Source organism: Nerophis lumbriciformis, linkage group LG11 (assembly GCF_033978685.3).
Source record: "Nerophis lumbriciformis linkage group LG11, RoL_Nlum_v2.1, whole genome shotgun sequence".
In the NCBI taxonomy this organism is placed as follows: domain Eukaryota; kingdom Metazoa; phylum Chordata; class Actinopteri; order Syngnathiformes; family Syngnathidae; genus Nerophis; species Nerophis lumbriciformis.
The window spans coordinates 27,655,828-27,677,637 of NC_084558.2; the positions used below are offsets into that span (position 1 = coordinate 27,655,828).

Sequence of the window (21,810 nt, forward strand, 5' to 3'; positions counted from 1 at the left end):
TTTTCATGAACCGGATCCCTGTCGCTTAGTAGGAGCCATTTTGTGGTCTTTACAGATGTAAACACACAAAGGAAATGAAACGTACGGTAATATCCGCGCGCTTTTTCTTCTTCTACGCGGGCGGGTGGTTGCTTACAGTAGAAGAAGAAGCGCTTCCTGTTCTATGGGGGCGGGTGCTTACCTTGGCGGTTGCTTGCATAGAAGAAGAAGCGCTTCCTGTTCTACCGGGAAAAAAGATGGCGGCTGTTTACCGAAGTTGTGAGACCGAAACTTTATGAAAATGAATCTTAATATTAATCCATATATAAAGCGCACCGGGTTATAAGGCGCACTGTCAGCTTTTGAGAAAATTTGTGGTTTTTAGGTGCGCCTTATAGTGCGGAAAATACGGTATAGGTATATATATATATATATATATATATATATAACCGTCTGAATTGTGTCTAATGCTTTAGTTAGGTCCATAAACACTGCCGCTGCACACTGTTTACCATCTATGCATTCTCTTCTGTTATTTTGATTAAAGCCATCGATGGTGAAATATTAGCTCCATATCCACATTGGTTTTCTGCGAGTATTCTACATTTGTTTATGAAATTGTCCAATCTGTTATTAAACAGTTTTTTAATAATTTTAGAAAATTGTGGAAGTAACGAAACAGTTCTATTATTTTTAAATTGGTGTTTGTCTCCAGTCTTATAAATTGGTACAAATTTAGCTATTTTCATTTTGTTTGGGAATTTACCTGTTTGATATGATAGATTACTGATATACTTTAATGGTCCTGAGAGCACTTCAATAACCTTGTGTAGCCTTTTTTACCTTTCCATATCAATTATATTACAATCAATTGAGGTCTTGGACGTGCAATTATTCACAATTTTAACTATTTCCTCTTGTGTCATGTTCGTAAGGAACATTGAGTTTGGATTTCTACATCTATTGTGTCATTGACAATTGACACTCAATTGACACTGTTTCTGAAATCCTCTCCTCCAATTTTTGTCCAATATTTACAAAGTAATTATTGAAGCTCTCAATTACTTCCTTCGTATTGACATTATTTACGTTTCCGTATGAGATGTATTGGGGGTAATCCCTCTTAGTGCCATTTTTATTAATGCTACTAAAATGCCCCATGTTGCTCTCATATTGTTTTTGTTCCTGTCTAAGATAACTAACAAATATAATGTAATAAGTCAGACCATGCATTTTCCTATTCAGGTTCCTGATTGGATAGAATGGGTTTGTAGTTGTAATGTAGTGCAACCTGTTGCTTTGCCATGCATTTGACAGGCAATTAATGTGTGATAATGTGGACTGATTAAAAAAAACACCAAAGAAGTTTGGACAATTGTTCGCATGAAATACGTTAGTGTCAGTCGTAGTGCCCCGTATCGGTATCCCACCTCCATGTTGTTTGTTCCTTTCTTTATTTTCTCACACAGATGATGTCTCATTTCCCCATTAATTCCCACGGCGCGCACAAGGCGTCTTTTTTTCATCTGCTGAGGAGCGGCGAGGCGATTCGGACGTGGCCTTATAATCTTTGCCTGTCCGAGCATCTGCAGGGGAAAGCATCATGTGCTGGCAGCGATTATATACACTCTTTAGAACTGAAAACAATGATGAGTAGATGACCTCTTTTCATTGCCAGAGAATACGCGACTGTGTTATTGACGAAAGATGTGTGCTGCTCGTTATCGACACACAAAGGCCAAACTTGTTCACCCTACCTCTGCTTTAAACTTGCTTGTTTGAACTATTTAACCATTACATTAGATATGGCTGCTTGTTGTACAAGAAACCATGCTTACATGCTTTTCAAACTGCTGGATCTAACTGACATCTTTTTTTTTTTTGCTCTCTCTCCAATGGCACCCACTTCTATTTTTCTTGTGGACTTCAGATTCATCAGCCGTTCGATGGGGATTTCACGAGGAGCTCTGCCCACCGCCTCCACCGCCGCCTGCCTCCCTCTCTCCCTTTCCCCCTCCCCCTCCACCTGCGGCCTTGACACTGCCCCCTCCATACGAAAAATGACTCTGGAATTCACCGAATGGTCTTCTATATGGATTTTCACCCCTTGTAATAGACAAAAACAAAAGTAAAGGCGCAAGAGGGGCATACCTCGATGACCGAAAAGCCATAAACGCACACCTCACACACACACACACACACACACGCACATGCACGCACATATACATATACACATTACACAAAATTGTACACATTTTTGAATGTCTCTCTTCCTGTGAAAATTCACTACTTCCTTTTTATTAGTGGGAGATTTTCAGCAAATTTTGGAACAGCTGATCTTGTTGTTTTTCGTCCTTTGGGAGAAAAACATCAAGACGTGATAAAGATTTAGAATTGAATGCTGCATTGCTGTGGAGTTTGATTAGGGTTTATTTTGGAGTGGGGGTGACTTTTACCAGATCAATACTTGATCATTTCAAACAGTCTTTTTATTCATTTAAGAGTTTTTAGATCGCAAACCAAATCAACTATAATTTAAATATTTTGGAGGGAGCCCACTCGAACAGTCGAAAGGGGCGCTTGTCTGTATGCCACCCCCCGCCATGCCACCCCAGAACACGAGCGCAGACACCATGCAAGTGGGATCTTTATTGGGCGACACCGCAGACGCCAACAACTCCACAACGTCGGAAGAGGACAAGGGAGGAGGAGGCGGTGAGACAGATGGACTCGGACAAGGGAGCGGTGGCGGGGAAGAGGCTGCTAGCGAGGGATCTATTGCGGGCATCCCGCTGAAGAAATGGTTGATGCACGGTGCCGTCATGTTCGGTAGGGAGTTCTGCTACGCAATGGAGACGGCGCTGGTGACCCCCGTGCTGCTGCAGATCGGTGAGTCACCAAATGTTTCTCATGTGTCAGAACATGTTTTTGGGTTTTTTACACTTACGCTAAAATCTAATTAAAGCTTGGAAAGACTTTGTGTTCACAAACTTTCCTACTCTTTAACTGTTCCATAGAAAAGGGAGAATGTGTACAAACATGCACCCCTGCTGTGTTGCATGTGCTTTCGTTTCTGACAGATACACCACACGGCAGCACTGTTACTTGACATTTCTCACACAGCTCGACAAAGAACTTAACTGTTTCTTTTGGGTGTTTTGCGAAATCTCAACAAAATTTGTTACGCACTTTTAGGGATCTCGCAAGCACATGTATGTCAAATTTGCCGAAGATTGTTTTTTGAAAAAGAAGGCCGTCATCAAACTGTGTACTTACCTAGCAGCTAATTGCGCTTAAGTCATTAACCATTTGTCTAATGATGACAAAGCTTTGAAAAATATTTGTATTACATGTATGCTGGCATGTTTTACAAAGCATTTTGACCGCAACACAAATTTTGTTCTGTAAACCGCATAAATCAACAGCGCCTCTGCTGGTGGTGCACCCCATTTTGCTTCTGTTGCCTTAACCATCAAGAAATCTGGCACGATCAATATAACTGATATTGAGTTTATGCAAGTGCCTGTTATGTGCAGATTTTGCGGAAAAACAGATTCAGTAGTTTAATGTGTATTCTGGCAAATCCAATTGGCCCTATGATGAAGAACCTTACACGTATAACCATGCAACAACACCAAGAATCATCTGATGGAGACCGGCACAGCAGTGGTAACAGTGCTGGAAATGTGCTGGCAGTATGTTTTTGCAAGGCAAACAAGGTGGGAAGCAAAGGGGTGGGAAAAAAAACCCAAATATCTATGTATATCTACATTTAAGTGATGGAGGGCGCAAAAGTGTCAATGTGTGTGTGTAGCAGACACACTTTTCTTAAAAAGCTGATGTTTACAAAACTCTGGGACTAAAGATAAGACACCTTACAAGGTCATGTGCAGGGAGTCTTTCGTACCTCTTCTGCGTGAATGAACACAAAAAAATTCCCACAGGCGCTTTAAAGTCTTGTAGAAAATGTTCCCAGCATCTGACAAAGGTGAGTTCAGTACAGCCCTCACATTTTAAAAAGCATTTTTATTAATTTTGTTCAAGGCACAGTACGCTGAAAATTATATACTTTAGGGTAGTCAGTGTACATCTCGTCCAGCAGTATAGATTTACTATCCACTGAACAAGTATTTTCCAAGTAGCTGGCAACACAAGTGACTATCAAAGTAATTGTGGTGGTGGTAGCGTGCCCGAGTGCTGCTGTGGGTGCTCATCGAGAGAGAAATATGATTTCCAACATGCACAGTGACATAACAAGCCCAACAACACCTCCAAGATGACAACTCCCAGCTCTAGTGAATATCAGATCCAAGAGGGTTGAGGGCAGTGGTAGATAGTCATGGTTCTCACACTAAGTACTAATACCTTTAGACACTGTAAGGTGTACTTGTTTGCGTTGGCAGCTATTCAGACTAAATAGGCGGCTTACATGCCAGATTCGGCTTACGAAACCCTTTATTTGGCTTGCCAAGCATTGCCCAAGTAATGAAACAATGCAGCTTTACAGAAAACTCATTATTGGAGGTGTACAGTGGAAACACGATTTACAAACTTAATAAGTTTTTGACCAGGGTTCGTCAAAAAAAAGGATGTATATGGCATACTTGCCAACCCTCCCGGATTTTCCGGGAGACTCCCGAAATTCAGCGCCTCTCCCGAAAACCTCCCGGGACAAATTATCTCCCGAAAATCTCCCGAAATTCAGGCGGACTCAGCAGTCACGTTTTGGTCTACCCTAAAGCAGTTCGTCTGCCGTAAACAGCAATGTTGTGACACTCTTAAACAGGACAATACTGCCATCTAGTGCATTTGATGAAAGCACTTTTGTGCGTGCCACACAGCAATGCATCATCATGTTCAGCATGGTTAGAAAAATAGTGACAGAGAATAGAACAAGGATGGACAATTCAACCCTTAACTCAACAAGTATATGTGTAAATAAATGAACACTGAAATTCAAGTATTTCTTATATATATATATATATATATATACACACAATAAAATAAATATATATTTATAGCTAGAATTCACTGAAAGTCAAGTATTTCTTATATATATATATATATGAAATACTTGACTTGGTGAATTCTAGCTGTAAATATACTCCTCCCCTCTTAGCCACGCCCCCCAACCACGCCCCTCCCTCAAAGTTTATTCATATAGCCCTTAATCACAAGTGTCTCAAAGTGCTGCACAATCCACAATCCTGGGCGACCGGTCGGATTACTTTTAAGTAATCCAACTTTCATGTAGTATTGTTGTGACCTAAGACGCAATAACAAAACACTTGCTTAAATGTGAGGGGTGTACTCATATTTGGGAGATACTTTTTCCAATGTTATTGTTTTTATCGAGTATATCGATATAGAATAGAATGCCTTTTATTGTCACTATGCACAGGTACAATGAGATTATAAGCAACTCCAGTATCAGTGCGACAGTCTACAAATATGCAAAACATAGGAAGAAAAAGAAGAAAAATAGTGCAAAAGGAGGTAAGGTGCACAGTCCAGTCCTGAGAACAAATGTTCAGAATGTGTTGTTTACAGGAATAAATATTATACTATATACATATATACAGAAGCATTCAGATTGTGGGTGGAAATATATATTTTCTTTGCTTCAAGTGACTGTTTCCAAAATAATTTCTGCGTAGCAACAGCATCATGCCTCTATTGTGGGTTGTCTTGGCTTTTATTAAAGTGGTTTACGACATGTCCTTACATCAACTCATGCATTCACTCAGCCTTTTAACAACGGTAGCTGTTAATCGAGCCTCGGCTTTCTCCTTCTTTTTTTTATACTCCCTAGCTATCCATCCTGGGGGTTGATTGTGGTTAAATGTGCATGATTTCTTTCTTCTAAGATGTAATACACTGCACTATTCCCTGTTGCAAAAGCTAAACAAACCTAAAAGTAGAAAAAGGCGTTTAAGGACAATGATAGTTTTAACTCCCTAAGTTGCATGCCAGTTGTCCTGCTCCTGCATGCCAGGTATCCAACAGATGATCTTGTCATGTTATGTCATCTATCAAGAAGACTGAGGACAGTGCAGCCAGGGTTACATAAATGACTTTCTTGATGTCACCCGGGACGCTAATCACTCTAATCTGACTCAGTCAATCATGGTGCTCGGAGGCAGGAGCAAGACAAAATGTTGTCTTGCTTTGCACGCTTCAGAAGAGTAAGAATGTGAGACATGATAGCTGCTGGCCATGTGAAATGTCCTCCCACCGTGACGGCTTGGGAGGCCTTTTGGCCGCAATCTTGTGTCGTTCGCACCCCCGTTGGCACGCGGCACGCAGACACGCCACAGTCTGATGGGTTATTTAAAGCCTTCCTCTATTAATATCCCTTGCATAACCACTGCACTAACGTTTCATTTGTTATTGTTAGCATTATGCAATCTCTTTAAAGGAAAAAAAGCAGTTTTACGAGTGAGTAGGCAAGTGCAGGCATGTGGGCCCAGATCGGTCGCGGAGAAAGTTGCGCTGCCCTTTTCGTGGTGTTTCTGATCAGGCGCTGACTCCGCAGATACTCTTTACGGTGTTTAGGACAAAGCAATTTTTTGTGTTGTTCATATGGATGCACATGTCTGCCCATGTGAGTAAGACAGCTATGTGGTCACTATTACCGTTGAATATGTGAGGAATGTGTGTGCGTGCGTGTGTGTGTGTGTGTGTGTGTGTGTCAGCACATTGCTCCCCTACAAACCCCCAACGGGAGGTGAAGTCATCAAAAACAAACACAGGTGATCGCAAAACACAAAGAGGAACAGAGATGTTTATGTTTAAAATAATAATTAAATAATAAAAACAAGCTGGTCAATCATGGCTTAAATGACATTAAATATACGTTCACAGGTAATAATTCCTGCATAGTTGCCTTCATTTTGGATTAATTTAATCACTTTGCAGTTTGCAGCTCTTTGTAATAGTTATGGTGCCAAAGTAGCAATACTGCCTACACTTTAAATATTAATATTTGTTAATATTTAACATTTAGAAGTAAATGGCGTGATCTCATTTTAATTTCAGCTATGCTGTCTTGAAAAAACACCACACAGGGACAGAAATTACTTTTCCTTACGCCTGTCCCTGTATTTATTTTAGGCCTTTAAATTGCGTGTGTCGTGTCAAAATCACAAGAGAAGCAACGGATGATTAAAAACTTCGTATAAAATTGGAGTCAACAATATGGTTTTATTAAATTTACCCTCTTTAGCATTTTTTTGAACGGTTTGGCTCATATGGTAGATTGGCTGACCAGAAACTAGAAATTCACTCGCTCGAATCCAGCTTTCGCTATAGTCTCTGCCGTTGTATCCTTTGGACTAGACACTTCACCCACTTTGCTCCCAGTGCCATCCACACTGGTATAAATGTATCTTAAATGTAGAGAATGGGTGTCTTAATATAAAGCTCTTTGAGTCACTAAAGAAAATGCACCATATAAATATGATTCACTTCAAGTGCTTAGTCTCATAACTGATATTTTTTGTGTATTGTTTGTTTCCCAAACCGTTGTTTTACCAAAGTATTGGTAAGGAAATAGGGGATATCGGCCATCACTATATGTAATCCCTAAACTCTCTCGTGTTTGTATCAAGTAAATAATTTGCTGTTATGACATTATCTCTCTAAAACAATATCCAAAAAAAATCCTCTCCTCCTGCTCTTGACATCTGGCAAAAAAAAAAAAAGCAGACTAATTGAGGCTCCCATGTGCCAGTCAAATGTTAAGTACACACCCTAAACACACGCATGAGCGCTTCACGTAGAGGAGCTGTAATGGTTAGCCTTAGTGTTTTTGTTTTTTTTGGTATGTCTATGCTTAAAGATAAAAAAAAAAAGGTTACAAAACCATCTGCTCAGTCTGATGCTTGTTGATTGTGTCCTATTTTTTTCGTTTTTTTTTTTTTTTTTTTGCTTAGCTCCAGAACACAGAAAGGTAAAAAAAAATTCAAATGCACCCCTACTGTGGCAGGTAGTTAGGTAAATGTTATTTTGTAATTTATGTAAAATTAATTTGCCTTAGCATAGAACATACACACACATACAAAAACAGAAATAGACTTGTTTAAAAGTAGTTAAAAGAACAAAATTCAGTGCATTCTGGTGTATGCCTTGCCTCATTTATTTTTTGGTTTTAGATTTAGAGTTAGTTTATTTGAAAAGGGGACAATACATATTAATCAACATTTTGAAATATGTGAAATGATAACTGATGGCTAAATTCTATCTCCAGTCCCATGGCAAGTGGATGAAAACAAACACCTTCAAAATGTAGTACAGTACACAGATTCATAAATTCAAAATCTAAAATTCCAAGTTTTAAGTGCTTAAAAGTCAATCCAGCCCATGGGATGACACAAGTAATAAAACAATTACATTTATTTTATTTTATTTTTATAACTGTCCTGTCCAGCATCTATATCAATCATATCGTTGATATAGATGCTCATATATGCTGTACAGATTTACTTTACAAAAGAAGTGTGGGATACTTCCCTTGTTGCCTTAATTGTATTTGACTTTATTAAATGTTTGGATATATTTAAGGGTTCGCATCCGGACACAGGTGAATGGGAAAAAAAGAAGAAATAGAAAAAAAGAAAACACCAAAATTGTGGTGACAAGAGATGGACAAGACAACAACAACAAAACATTTTTTTTATTAAAAAATATATATAAATGGGTGGAGTGCCATCTCCGGGTTGGGGAGGAGATCTTGCCCCAAGTGGAGGAGTTCAAGTACCTCGGAGTCTTGTTCACGAGTGAGGGAAGAGTGGATTGTGAGGTCGACAGGGGGATCGGTGCGGCGTCTTCAGTAATGCGGACGCTGTATCGATTTGTTGTGGTGAAGAAAGAGCTGAGCCGGAAGGCAAAGCTCTCAATTGACCGGTCGATCTACGTTCCCATCCTCACCTATGGTCATGAGCTTTGGGTTATGACCGAAAGGACAAGATCACGGGTACAAGCGGCCGAAATGAGCTTCCTCCGCCGGGTGGCGGGTCGCTCCCTTAGAGATAGTGTGAGAAGCTCTGTCATCCGGGAGGAGCTAAAACTAAAGCCGCTGCTCCTCCACATCGAGAGGAGCCAGATAAGGTGGTTCGGGCATCTGGTCAGGATGCCACCCGAACGCCTCCCTCGGGAGGTGTTTAGGGCACGTCCGACCGGTAGGAGGCCACGGGGAAGACCCAGGACACGTTGGGAAGACTATGTCTCCCGGCTGGCCTGGGAACGCCTCGGGATCCCCCGGGAGGGCCTGGACGAAATGGCTGGGGAGAGGGAAGTCTGGGCTTCCCTGCTTAGGCTGCTGCCCCCACAACCCGACCTCGGATAAGCGGAAGAAGATGGATGGATGGATATATAAATGACAGTGACATATATTTTACAAGGTTACCGCGGTTCATTAAACGTCATTAAATTGATTTTATGAAAATTAAGGCCTTAAATCGCATTAAAAAAGCATTACATTTGATATCCAGAGGCATTAGAAAAATTAATACAATTGTAGGCTGGAACCAATAGTCAATAAGTGGAACGATAAATGAAAATGAACCTGATAACTTTTCAGTCATCGATAAATTGCTACAGCTGTGTGTTTTTTTTTTCTTCGTGCCTGGCTTTCAAACTGGATACGACAGGTCACTCTGTGCATCGCTCTCAGCACTTGAGCGTGTTTATATGACAGTAGAATTACATGAACAGAGTAAGTCTCTTGTCAGTCATCCACAATCTTTGTTTCAGTATGCACAGGCAGGACCAACTTGCAATTCTGTTCCACATGCTTTCCTGTGTGTCGCAATGGTAGCGACACTCACTGTAATGTTGGAGCTATACCTAATCATTTTAATACAACAGTCACTTTTAATGTGCACATTGCTTCAAACCCGTAGGAGAAGACGTTCGCGAAAGTGGGGTGTGAGAACCCTGAAAATGATGTCTTAAGTTGACCAATCAAAGTTCTGTTTTTATTTCAACAGCAATATGACACATAATTCCAACAATCAGAACACACAAGTAAACATGTCTATACACATTGTTTAAAAATAGAAATAATTTTTCTATATAATTTTCAAACAATAATTAAGAAATTGAAACAAAACTATGAAAGAATAAACAAAAAAACATGATATATGTGCAAGGAATAACTAAAGTAAATGTATCAAAAAAACAAAAGCGTCTTATTAATTTTTTTTGTAATTTTGTCTTTCGTAGAAATGGAGTGTAAAATGTATTTTAGGATGTGGGAAGTTTTCTTGACTTTTTTGGTGAGCGCTGGTTAAAAGCCTTTCTGAGATAAACCCAGAGAGGTGTTGTGCAGCGTGTACAAAGAGACCTCCAAACGTCAAGATTATGGTAGAAAATTACAAGATTATATATAAACTTAAGTCAAATAGACACATGAACGATATAGGCTTGATGACATTGGTTAAGGGGTTAAAGAATGACATTGGAGAGGTGGAGATAGCAAAAGGGCTAAGGGACGGAAGCCTGTTGATTAAATGTAAAAATGGAGAGCAAAAGAGCAAAGCAATGCGATTGCAAAAGCTGTACAATAAGATAATAAAACAAAAATAGAAGTGGGAGAACGAAAGGGGGCTAGAGGAGTAGTGACAGGAATCCCATGAGGAGAAAATTTTGAAGATTTGAAGGGAGAAATAAAAGGTGGAACTGTCACAATGATGAAGGGATTGACGGCATTCAGGAACAGAGAAAAGACAGAGAGTGAATCTGTGCTTGTGAATTCTGATTGTGGTTTTAAGCTTTTTAGACCTTACGTACCACACCCAGTTTGTTGATTCATGTGCCAACGCTAAGGGCACATAGTTAGTGTGTGCCATAATAAGATGAGATGTGGAAGGTGTGGAGGGGAGCATTAATATGGAGCATGTGGGAGCAATGAGCAGATCAAATGTAACTGTGGAGGGAATCACACAGCAGCTTATGGGGGCTGCATCATAAGGAAAAGGGCAACAGAAGTACAGCAAATCAGAGTAGAAAGAAATATTACATATGCAGAGGCAGTTAAACTAAGACAACAAGAAAGAAGCGAGAACAGTTCAAGTAATAAAAAACAAGACGCAACAAGTACAGGAATTAATATGGACAAACTAGTTGTGTTCCTGGCATATGTAATAAACTGTACAGAACAGGCAAGATTGAGACTGAAAAGATCAAAATAATCGTCAAGGCATCAGCAAAGTTCTTAAATGTGAAAGAATTGTCTTGGGAACAGGTGCAAGGTGAACTACAGCGAGTAGATGAAAGGGAGTCATGTTACCTCAATCCAACGCCATGTTAATTGTTCAGTGGAATGCCAAAAGTTTAATAGCAAATGGACAGGAGTTGAAGAGATTTATCAATGATATGAAAACTAAACCACATGTAATCTGTATTCAAGAAACATGGCTTGAGCCAAAGTTGAACTTTATGATAAAATGATTTATAACAATACGTAAAGATAGGGAAGATGGGCAAGGAGGGGGATGTGTCATATTAGTTAAAGACAACATGCATTTTAAAATATTAAAAGTAACACAATAATTAGAAATAGTAGGAGTTAAAATATGGAACAATTAGGAAAGGTGTGAAGTGCTACACTTCTATAATCCATGCAAGAAATTACAAATAAATCAACTAGAAACAATAGTCGAGCACAGGAGTGGCAATATAATTTGGTGTGGTGACTTTAATACCCATGGCACAGTGTGGGGTGATGGGGATGATTGGAATGGGAAAATATCGGAAGCATTTTTGGAGAAAAAATAATTGGTGTGTGTGAGTGATGGGTCGGGAACACGGTTGGAAGTAGTTACAGGGAAAGAAACAGCAATAGATTTAACACTAGTGTCACAAAGTTTAGCAGGAAAGGTGGAGTGGGAAGTAAATAAAGACAGCACTATAGGAATTGATCACTACCCAATTTTCATTCACATAAACATAAAGCAAAGGACAGAGAGCACTAACAAAGAAGGAAGATGGAAGTACAATCATGCTGACTGGGAAATTACAGACATTAAATTAAAATAGGCTGATGTAAATGAAGATATTGAGCAACTTAATACAGATATTACAAAGGGGATAATGGAAGAAGCCAAACAAAGTATACCAAGGACTAGAATAGGAAGAAGAATGAAGATAGTGCCGTGATGGACACAAGCGTGCACAGACGCAATAAAAGAACGGAATAAAGCCTTCAGAATATTAAGAACGCATAATTTCCATGTTATGATCCAGTATAATAGGCAACAAGCTAAAGTAAGGTACAATATTAAAAAGACCAAAAAAAGAGTATTTGAGAACATTTTGTGAATCAATAAATAGAACTACTCCATTAGGTTATAATTCCAATATGCAAACCAGGAAAAGACCCAAGAAGAGGCAGGTAATTATAGGCCGATAGCATTGACTTAAAATTTGGGCAAAGTTATGGAAAAAATGATTAATGAAAGATTAGTACATATTTTAAAAGTCAAAAGAAATAATTAAAAAAAACTACCAAAGTGGATTTCGGAAAGGAAGAAACACAAACGACCCAGCAGTGCAGTTGGAAGAGAAAATTAGGAAAGGACAAATTAATAAAGAAAGTATAATTGCTGTATTTTTTGACATAGAGAAAGCTTATATGTAGTGGGAACAGGGGTTCCTGATTAAATTCAATAAAGTTGGGATTAACAGAAGAATGTACAGATAGATAAAAGACTTCTTAACAAGTAGGAACATTTTACTTAAAATAGAGAATGATTATACTAAATTGGCCCTAGTGTGTGAATGTGAGTGTGAATGTTGTCTGCCTATCTGTGTTGGCCTTGCGATGAGGTGGCGACTTGTCCAGGGTACCCGCCTTCCGCCCGAATGCAGCTGAGATAGGCTCCAGCACCCCCCGCTGATGTGGAAGAGCGGTAGAAAAACAACTACTATAGAAAAGAAGATTCAAAAAGCGGTAAATAAAGTTCAAGAATGGGGAACAGCTTGGGGTTTAAGATTCTCGGTTGGGAAAACAAAAGTCATGAAGGTTCAAAACAAGCTCTAAATTAAACGTTATGGAGAAAATATGGAAGAGGTACAAGTATTTAAATATTTAGTAATAGGGTTGGATAAAAATATTAACTGTTCAATCCACATTAGTAAAGTAAAAAGGTGTTAAATATTATGAGGGCTACAGATTGGAGGACTGATAGACAGGCATTGAAAGCATTATATATCACTTTAATTTGATCTGTAATTGACTATGTGTGCATAATTTATCAATCTGCTTTAAAAACATTACTTGGGAAAATAGATCGGATCCAGTCACAGGCATTAAGGTTATGTTGTGGAGCTACTAAATCAACCCCAGTGGCAGCATTACACGTAGTAAAGAATGAAAACCTTTTAGATGTGAGAAGAGCTCAAATGTCAGCAGTTATTGGGCAAATTTAAAAGGGTCCAGGCAAGGACATCCAACTCACCAAGTGCTACTAAACTGCCAAGAAAAAGATTAAAGGTTTTGGATGGATAACAGGAGACATATGTGAAAAGTTCAAATTTACAATATTAACATTAGCCCTACAGTACCGATTCCTGCCATACCACAGTGGATGTACGATATCCCACAGGTAGATATGCAATTATTAAAGAATAGAAGTTTAAATAATTACCAAATAGAAAAATGGATTGAGGAGATGTATTAAGAGTATGTCATTATATATACAGATGCATCAAAACTATAAATGATAAAGTAGGATCTGCAGCAGTTATTCCACAAGGTAAAATAGTATTGAATAAAAGAATTAGCGACAATTTATCATTTTTTACAGGGGAATTGATCGGAATTAACATGGCAGTTAATTGGGTAGAGGAAAATAAAGCAAGGAAAGCAGTTGTGTGCTCGGACTCCAGCAGTGCATTGATCAGCATAAAAAGAAACGCCCATCAGAAACAAGACAAGATTTGATATATGAAATAGTTCAGGCAATCTGCAGAATAAATAAAGTGGGAAATGTGGTAACATAGGAGTGGTGGAGAATGAATTAGCAGATAGGTACGCAAAGCAAGCAACAACTAAAAATGGAGATTAACCACAGTAAAGCAGAAGGGAAGAATATAGTTAAGATAGAACACAATGAAAAGTGGCAGAATAATTGGAATAAGGAAACAAAAGGTAGGGAGTATTACAAAGTCCAAAGGAGAGTAGGTGTAATGAGAGAAGGGAATAGAAACAGAAAGGAAGAAGACATTATTACTAGAATGAGGTTAGGACATACATATCTAAAGAGTTCTTTGAAATTGATAGGGAAACATAATACAGGGCTGTGTGATTATTGGTATCAAATAGAAAGTGTTGGGCAGGGTTTAATGCATTGTTGGTAAATACAATACAATACAAAGGTAACTATTGGAAAATAATTTAGCGAAAGAGAAGGTTAGGTTAGTAGTGGAAGATATTTTAGGATTGCACTCAGAACACGTAGGACACAAAGCATTACCGTATTTTTCGGACTATAAGTCGCAGTTTTTTTCATAGTTATGAGCCAACCCACGTTACGCATAAATCATATAGCCTACTACCAAAATACGTAAATATTTAATGTTATTATAAATATGCTTGTTACTACTTACATACTTACAGCATGTATATAAAATCTTGATGGAGGTTTGGAAGTTTTTTTAAAGGCTTTATAGGATAGAATAGAGCGGCTTATATTTGCTCTATTGTAAGCGTTTTTTTGATCGCATGTATTTACTATTTAGAATGCATAAAAAAAAATATATCCATTGTCATGTCTTCATAATGATTGTGAACGATAGGCAAAATTTAAAAATTTTAAAAAGTGCAGTTCCCCCTTAAGGGCTTTATAGGCAGAATAGAGCAACTTCCATAGGCTCCATTGCAAGCAGACTTTTGATCACGTTTTTTAAATATTTAGAATACATAAAAAAAAGAAAAACATATGTGTTCTTGTCTTACATAAGGATTGTGAGTGATAGGCAAAATTCCCCCAAAAATGCAGTTCCTGGTAGAAAATGGATATATATATGTATATATATATATATATGTATATATATATACAGGTAAAAGCCAGTAAATTAGAATATTTTGAAAAACTTGATTTATTTCAGTAATTGCATTCAAAAGGTGTAACTTGTACATTATATTTATTCATTGCACACAGACTGATGCATTCAAATGTTTATTTCATTTAATTTTGATGATTTGAAGTGGCAACAAATGAAAATCCAAAATTCCGTGTGTCACAAAATTAGAATATTGTGTAAGGCTAATACAAAAAAGGGATTTTTAGAAATGTTGGCCAACTGAAAAGTATGAAAATGAAAAATATGAGCATGTACAATACTCAATACTTGGTTGGAGCTCCTTTTGCCTCAATTACTGCGTTAATGCGGCTGCGTTGACCCTGGATCTCAGGAAACAGAGTGGACCGACACCAGCAGATGACATGGCACCCCAAACCATCACTGATGGTGGAAACTTTACACTAGACTTCAGGCAACGTGGATCCTGTGCCTCTCCTGTCTTCCTCCAGACTCTGGGACCTCGATTTCCAAAGGAAATGCAAAATTTGCATGGTTGGGTGATGGTTTGGGGTGCCATGTCATCTGCTGGTGTCGGTCCACTCTGTTTCCTGAGATCCAGGGTCAACGCAGCCGTCTACCAGCAAGTTTTAGAGCACTTCATGCTTCCTGCTGCTGACCTGCTCTATGGAGATGGAGATTTCAAGTTCCAACAGGACTTGGCGCCTGCACACAGCGCAAAATCTACCCGTGCCTGGTTTACGGACCATGGCATTTCTGTTCTAAATTGGCCCGCCAACTCCCCTGACCTTAGCCCCATAGAAAATCTGTGGGGTATTGTGAAAAGGAAGATGCAGAATGCCAGACCCAAAAACGCAGAAGAGTTGAAGGCCACTATCAGAGCAACCTGGGCTCTCATAACACCTGAGCAGTGCCAGAAACTCATCGACTCCATGCCACGCCGCATTAACGCAGTAATTGAGGCAAAAGGAGCTCCAACCAAGTATTGAGTATTGTACATGCTCATATTTTTCATTTTCATACTTTTCAGTTGGCCAACATTTCTAAAAATCCCTTTTTTGTATTAGCCTTACACAATATTCTAATTTTGTGACACACGGAATTTTGGATTTTCATTTGTTGCCACTTCAAATCATCAAAATTAAATGAAATAAACATTTGAATGCATCAGTCTGTGTGCAATGAATAAATATAATGTACAAGTTACACCTTTTGAATGCAATTACTGAAATAAATCACGTTTTTCAAAATATTCTAATTTACTGGCTTTTACCTGTATATATATTAGGACTGCCAAACGATTGAAATATTTAATCGCGATAATTGCATTTTGTCCATGGTTACCTCAAAATTAATCGCGATTAATCACAGAAAGATATCATTTTTAGTCATTAATAAATGTACCCGAGACAGATTATTTTTAAAGTTTGTAATATCATGACTGGGCAATTAATTTGCTTCAATGAAATGTTTTTAAACATTATGCTTTTTGAAACAGCTCAACACGAAAAGGATATAAACACATTTTTAAAGAGACTTAAAAAATATATATTTATATATGTAATATTCAGCCTGTTAAACATTCTGCAATTGCGGATGATCAATCAGAACAGGTTATAAAAGAATATTCCATTTTGATTGTAATAATTGTGTAGTGAACTGTAATTACCCAGTGTGGGCTGCAGAGGGCAGTGGCAGGCATGCCTGGATTATTAAACCTTATCTCAGTGGTAGCGAAGAAGAAAGCGAGTTTGCCGCTCCCATTACAATACACTTAATTTAAATCTACCAGAAAACATTTATTTAGGTAGAAATATCACGTAATAACACAGAATAGCATGATCGAATTGTAAGACGATTTTTCATTGTTTTGTTGGTTAGACCGGATGTGAAGCATAGCATTATTATTGTGAAGCCGCCAACCGGACATGTGTGATTGGTATGAGAAAAGACTTGACATGTTTTGGCGAAAATCTCTGATAAAAGTGACTTTAGATTTCCTCTCTACCGTCTTTGTTTCTGCAGTTTGAGTAACAATCTACATTTTAGGTTTTCAATGCACTTAACTGTAATCCAAACACGGACATGAAGCTCCTCCTCACTCCAAGGAGCAATGCGAGCTCAGCGTTCCCTCCAATGATGTCGTCTCACGGCGATTAAAGGTAAAATTGTCTTGTCTTGTCCGGAAAACAACTTGCCATGGCTTTGGATCTGAGATTTCCATAATGTTTCCCATTTCGTTGTGCAGTTCTGATAGCTATTTTCGAGCCTGTGGCTCAACAGTCACTGGACGCTGTTAGGCATTTCCCCAAACTGCGGAACAGGCTGAGGAGAATGATCGCCGTTCAAGGAACTCATAGTTAACGTGCTATTATTGCGTTAACTTTGACATCCCTAATATATATATTCATCCATCCATCTTCTTCCGCTAATCCCAAGTCGGGTCACGGGGGCAGCAGCCTAAGTAGAGAAGCCAAGACTTCCCTCTCCCCAGTTACTTCGTCCAGCTCTTCCGGGGGGGGATCCCGAGGCGTTCCCAGGCCAGCTAGGAGACATAGTCTCTCCACTCTGTCCAGGGTCTTCTCCGTGGTCTCCTGCCAGTCGGACGCGCCCTAAGCACCTCCCCAGGGAGGCGTTCAGGGGCATTCTGGCCAGATGCCCGATCCCCCTTATCTGGCTCCTCTCGATGTGGAGGAGTAGCGGCTTTACTCTGCGCTCCTCCCAGATGATAAAGCCTCTCACCCAAATTCTAAGGGAGAGCCCCGCCACCCGACGGAGGAAACTAATTTCTGCCGCTTGTACCCCTGATCTTGTCCTTTTGGTCATAACCCGAAGCTCATGACCATCGGTGAGGATAGGGACGTGGATCGGCCGGTAAATTGAGAGCCTTGCCTTTCGGCTTTGCTCCTTCTTCACCACGATGGGCCAATACAGGGTCCGCATCACTGCAGATGCTGCACCGATCCGCCTGTTGATCTTACGATCCACTCTTCCCTTACTCGTGAACAAGACCCCAAGGTACTTGAACTCGTCTACTTGGGGCAGAATTTCCTCCTCAACCCGGAGAGGGCAGTCCACCATTTTCTGAGCGAGAACCATGGACTCGGATTTGGAAGTGCTGATTTTTATCCTAGTCGCTTCACACTCAGCTACGGATCAATCCAGTGAGAGCTGAAGATCCTGGTCAGATGAAGTCAGGAGGACCACATCATCCGCAAAAAGCAGATACCTAATCCTGCAACCACCAAACCAAACCCCTAAACACCCTGACTGCACCTAAAATTATTTCCATAAAAGTTGTAAACAGAATTGGTGACATAGGGCAGCCCTGGCGTAGCCCTTAACAGAGCCCTCACAAACAAACACAAATATAGCTCAGCCCCGGGCCAAATTCTTTTAACCAAATATGTTCCAAGAGTCAAAAGGTTTGGGAACGCCTGTGCGAGGTCATTAAGTTGATATGTTAAATTTTATTTTACTCAGTTTTTTCAACATGCTGCTTAAATGATAACTGTTAATCTAGCACAACTGCTAAACACTTAAAATCATTCCTTAAAATGATTCCAAGTACAAATACATTTGGATCAATATCATTTAGGGCGGTCAAATTGTTTATTTAATCAGATGTATCACATTTTGGAATTTGAATAATCATGATTAATCACAGGTGATTACTCGCTTGTATATTGAACATGTCAGTTGTTTTAAGAGAAGACCCCAATATTTGTACACAAATGCCATGTTATTGTCAGAATGTCATCCAGGCACATTTTTAAACATTTTACTTGAATGCGTATCAATTTATCTGCACAAAACATGGTAAAACTTTTATATAAAGTTCTTTCAGGCTGTATTTGGAAGTGAATTTTGCCAGCAAGCACACCAGTCAGTCTCCTCACTCATTTTTGTACTGACATACATAGATCTCATCACTGACCTTATAGCGGTTAAGGTAAAAGAACTTGTACGGTCAAAATAAATTCCATGTTGTGTGTGTTCATGTTTAATGCAATCATTTTTTGTGATTAATCGCGAGTTAACTTGTTAATTTTGACAGCCCTTGCATCAATATTTTTTTTGCAGAAGAACATAAGACACTCACATGGAAACATTAAGATGTGACTCCATCACCCGAAACATAAAGCTTAGCAAACCAGCCACAATTAAGTGCATCCCGGGGGCCCGAGCACCTGACATAGAGGCTAATCTTAGGGAGCTAACTCGCAACAGGCCTAGTAAACACGTACGACAGGCTAATCGCACCACTAGTTATGCGAATATAGTTGTACACGTTGGCTCCAATGACACTAGAATGAGACAGTCAGAGATTACAAAGAGAAACATAGCCAGGACTTGTGATCTCGCTAGAAAGATGTCCAGGCATCGAGTAATTGTCTCTGGCCCCCTGCCTGCGAGAGGCAATGATGAGAGATATAGCAGATTAGTCTCGCTTAACAAGTGGCTGGCTAGCTTCTGTAGACAACAGGGACTAACGTTTATTGATAATTGGCCCTCTTTCTGGGGCAAACCAGGCTTGCTGATGAGGGACGGCCTTCACCCTAACCAGGAAGGCGCCATCATCCTGTCTAAGAATATAGACTACTGTTTAAGTCACATTTGACTAACTACACTAGAGCAAGCCCGGTCACAGGCAATTACAGAGCCTGCTAGTCCGGGTGAGGAGTCAGTTAAGCTAGAACTAGCCAGCGCCAGGCTGGATAATTCCTGTACGCATAGCAATTTTCTTAGAATAACACACAACTCACATAATGTGTTTTCTGTTGTGAATGTGTCCGGGGTAGATATGCATTCTACTGAGGTGGCAAATCATGATGCGTTTAGTCGATCGCAGCATCAAGCAAACAATCTGAAAATTCCCGTCGTATCAATTCCTAGATATGGTCGAAACTATTTAAAGTGCACTACGTATAATAAACGCAACATTATTAATATTTCTACTACGGATAATTTAAACAAAAACTCGTCAAAACAGCCCAATACTTATAATATGGGCTTTTTAAACATAAGATCATTGTCTCCCAAAACGTTATTAGTTAATGAGGTCATTAGAGACAACAATCTTAACGTCATTGGTCTTAGCGAAACCTGGCTCAAACCAGACGAATTTTTTGCGCTAAATGAGGCATCTCCTCCTAACTATACGAATGCGCATATTGCCCGTCCCCTTAAAAGGGGTGGGGGGGTCGCATTAATATACAATGAAAACTTTAACCTTACCCCTAACCTAAATAATAAATACAAATCGTTTGAGGTGCTTACTATGAGGTCTGTCGCACCGCTGCCTCTCGATATGGCTTTTATCTACCGCCCCCCAGGGCCCTACTCGGACTTTATTAATGAATTCTCAGAGTTCGTTGCTGATCTAGTGACGCACGCAGACAATATAATCATAATGGGGGACTTTAATATCCATATGAATACCCCATCGGACCCTCAGTGCGTGGCGCTCCAGACTATAATTGATAGCTGTGGTCTTACACAAATAATAAATGAACCTACGCATCGCAACGGAAATACGATAGATCTAGTGCTGGTCAGGGGTGTCACCACCTCCAAAGTTATGGTACTCCCGTGTACTAAAGTAATGTCCGATCATTACCTTATAAAATTCGAAGTTCTGACTCATTGTCAACAAACTAATAATAATAATAACTGCTATAGCAGCCGCAACATTAATGCCGCCACAACGATGACTCTTGCTGACCTACTGCCTTCGGTAATGGCACCATTCCCAAATTATGTCGGCTCTATTGATAACCTCACTAACAACTTTGACAATGCCCTGCGCAAAACCATTGATAGTATAGCACCGCTAAAACAAAAAAGGGCCCCTAAAAGGCGCACCCCATGGTTTACAGAGGAAACCAGAGCTCATAAATTATCATGTAGAAAGTTGGAACGCAAATGGCGCGCGACCAAGCTTGAGGTTTTCCATCAAGCATGGAGTGATAGTTTAATATCGTATAAACGCATGCTTACCTTAGCTAAAGCTAAATATTACTCAAATCTCATCCGCCTCAACAAAAACGACCCTAAATTTTTGTTTAGTACAGTAGCATCGCTAACCCAACAAGGGACTCCTCCCAATAGCTCCACCCACTCGGCAGATGACTTTATGAATTTCTTTAATAAGAAAATTGAACTCATTAAAAAGGAGATTAAAGACAACGCATCCCAGCTACAACTGGGTTCTATGAACACAGATACAACTGTATCTACGACGGATACTGCAATACAAAATAGTCTCTCTCTTTTTGATGAAATAACATTAGAGGAACTATTACAGCGTGTAGGTGGGATAAAACAAACAACATGTTTACTTGACCCACTTCCTGGGAAACTTATCAAGGAGCTTTTTGTATTATTAGGTCCATCAGTGCTAAATATTATAAACTTATCACTTTCCTCTGGCACTGTTCCCCTAGCATTCAAGAAAGCGGTTATTCATCCTCTGCTCAAAAGACCTAACCTTGATCCTGACCTCATGGTAAACTACCGACCGGTGTCCCACCTTCCCTTTATTTCGAAAATCCTCGAAAAAATTGTCGCACAGCAGCTAAATGAACACTTAGTGTCTAACAATCTCTGTGAACCTTTTCAATCCGGTTTCAGGGCAAATCACTCTACGGAGACAGCCCTCGCAAAAATGACTAATGATCTACTGCTGACGATGGATTCTGATGCGTCATCTATGTTGCTGCTTCTTGATCTTAGCGCTGCTTTCGATACCGTCGATCATAATATTTTATTAGAGCGTATCAAAAC

At 39.5% G+C, this 21,810-nt stretch overlaps 1 protein-coding gene across 1 annotated transcript in view; it reads left to right on the top strand.

The window, feature by feature from the left end:
- Positions 1-21,810, top strand: part of slc45a4a (solute carrier family 45 member 4a) — a 94,755-nt gene that overhangs the window by 42,727 nt on the left and 30,218 nt on the right. Inside the window, 1 exon segment of the mRNA XM_061966968.2 lies at positions 1,910-2,868. Within this exon segment, the coding sequence (XP_061822952.1) occupies positions 2,568-2,868 (301 nt within the window). The 5' untranslated portion in view covers positions 1,910-2,567.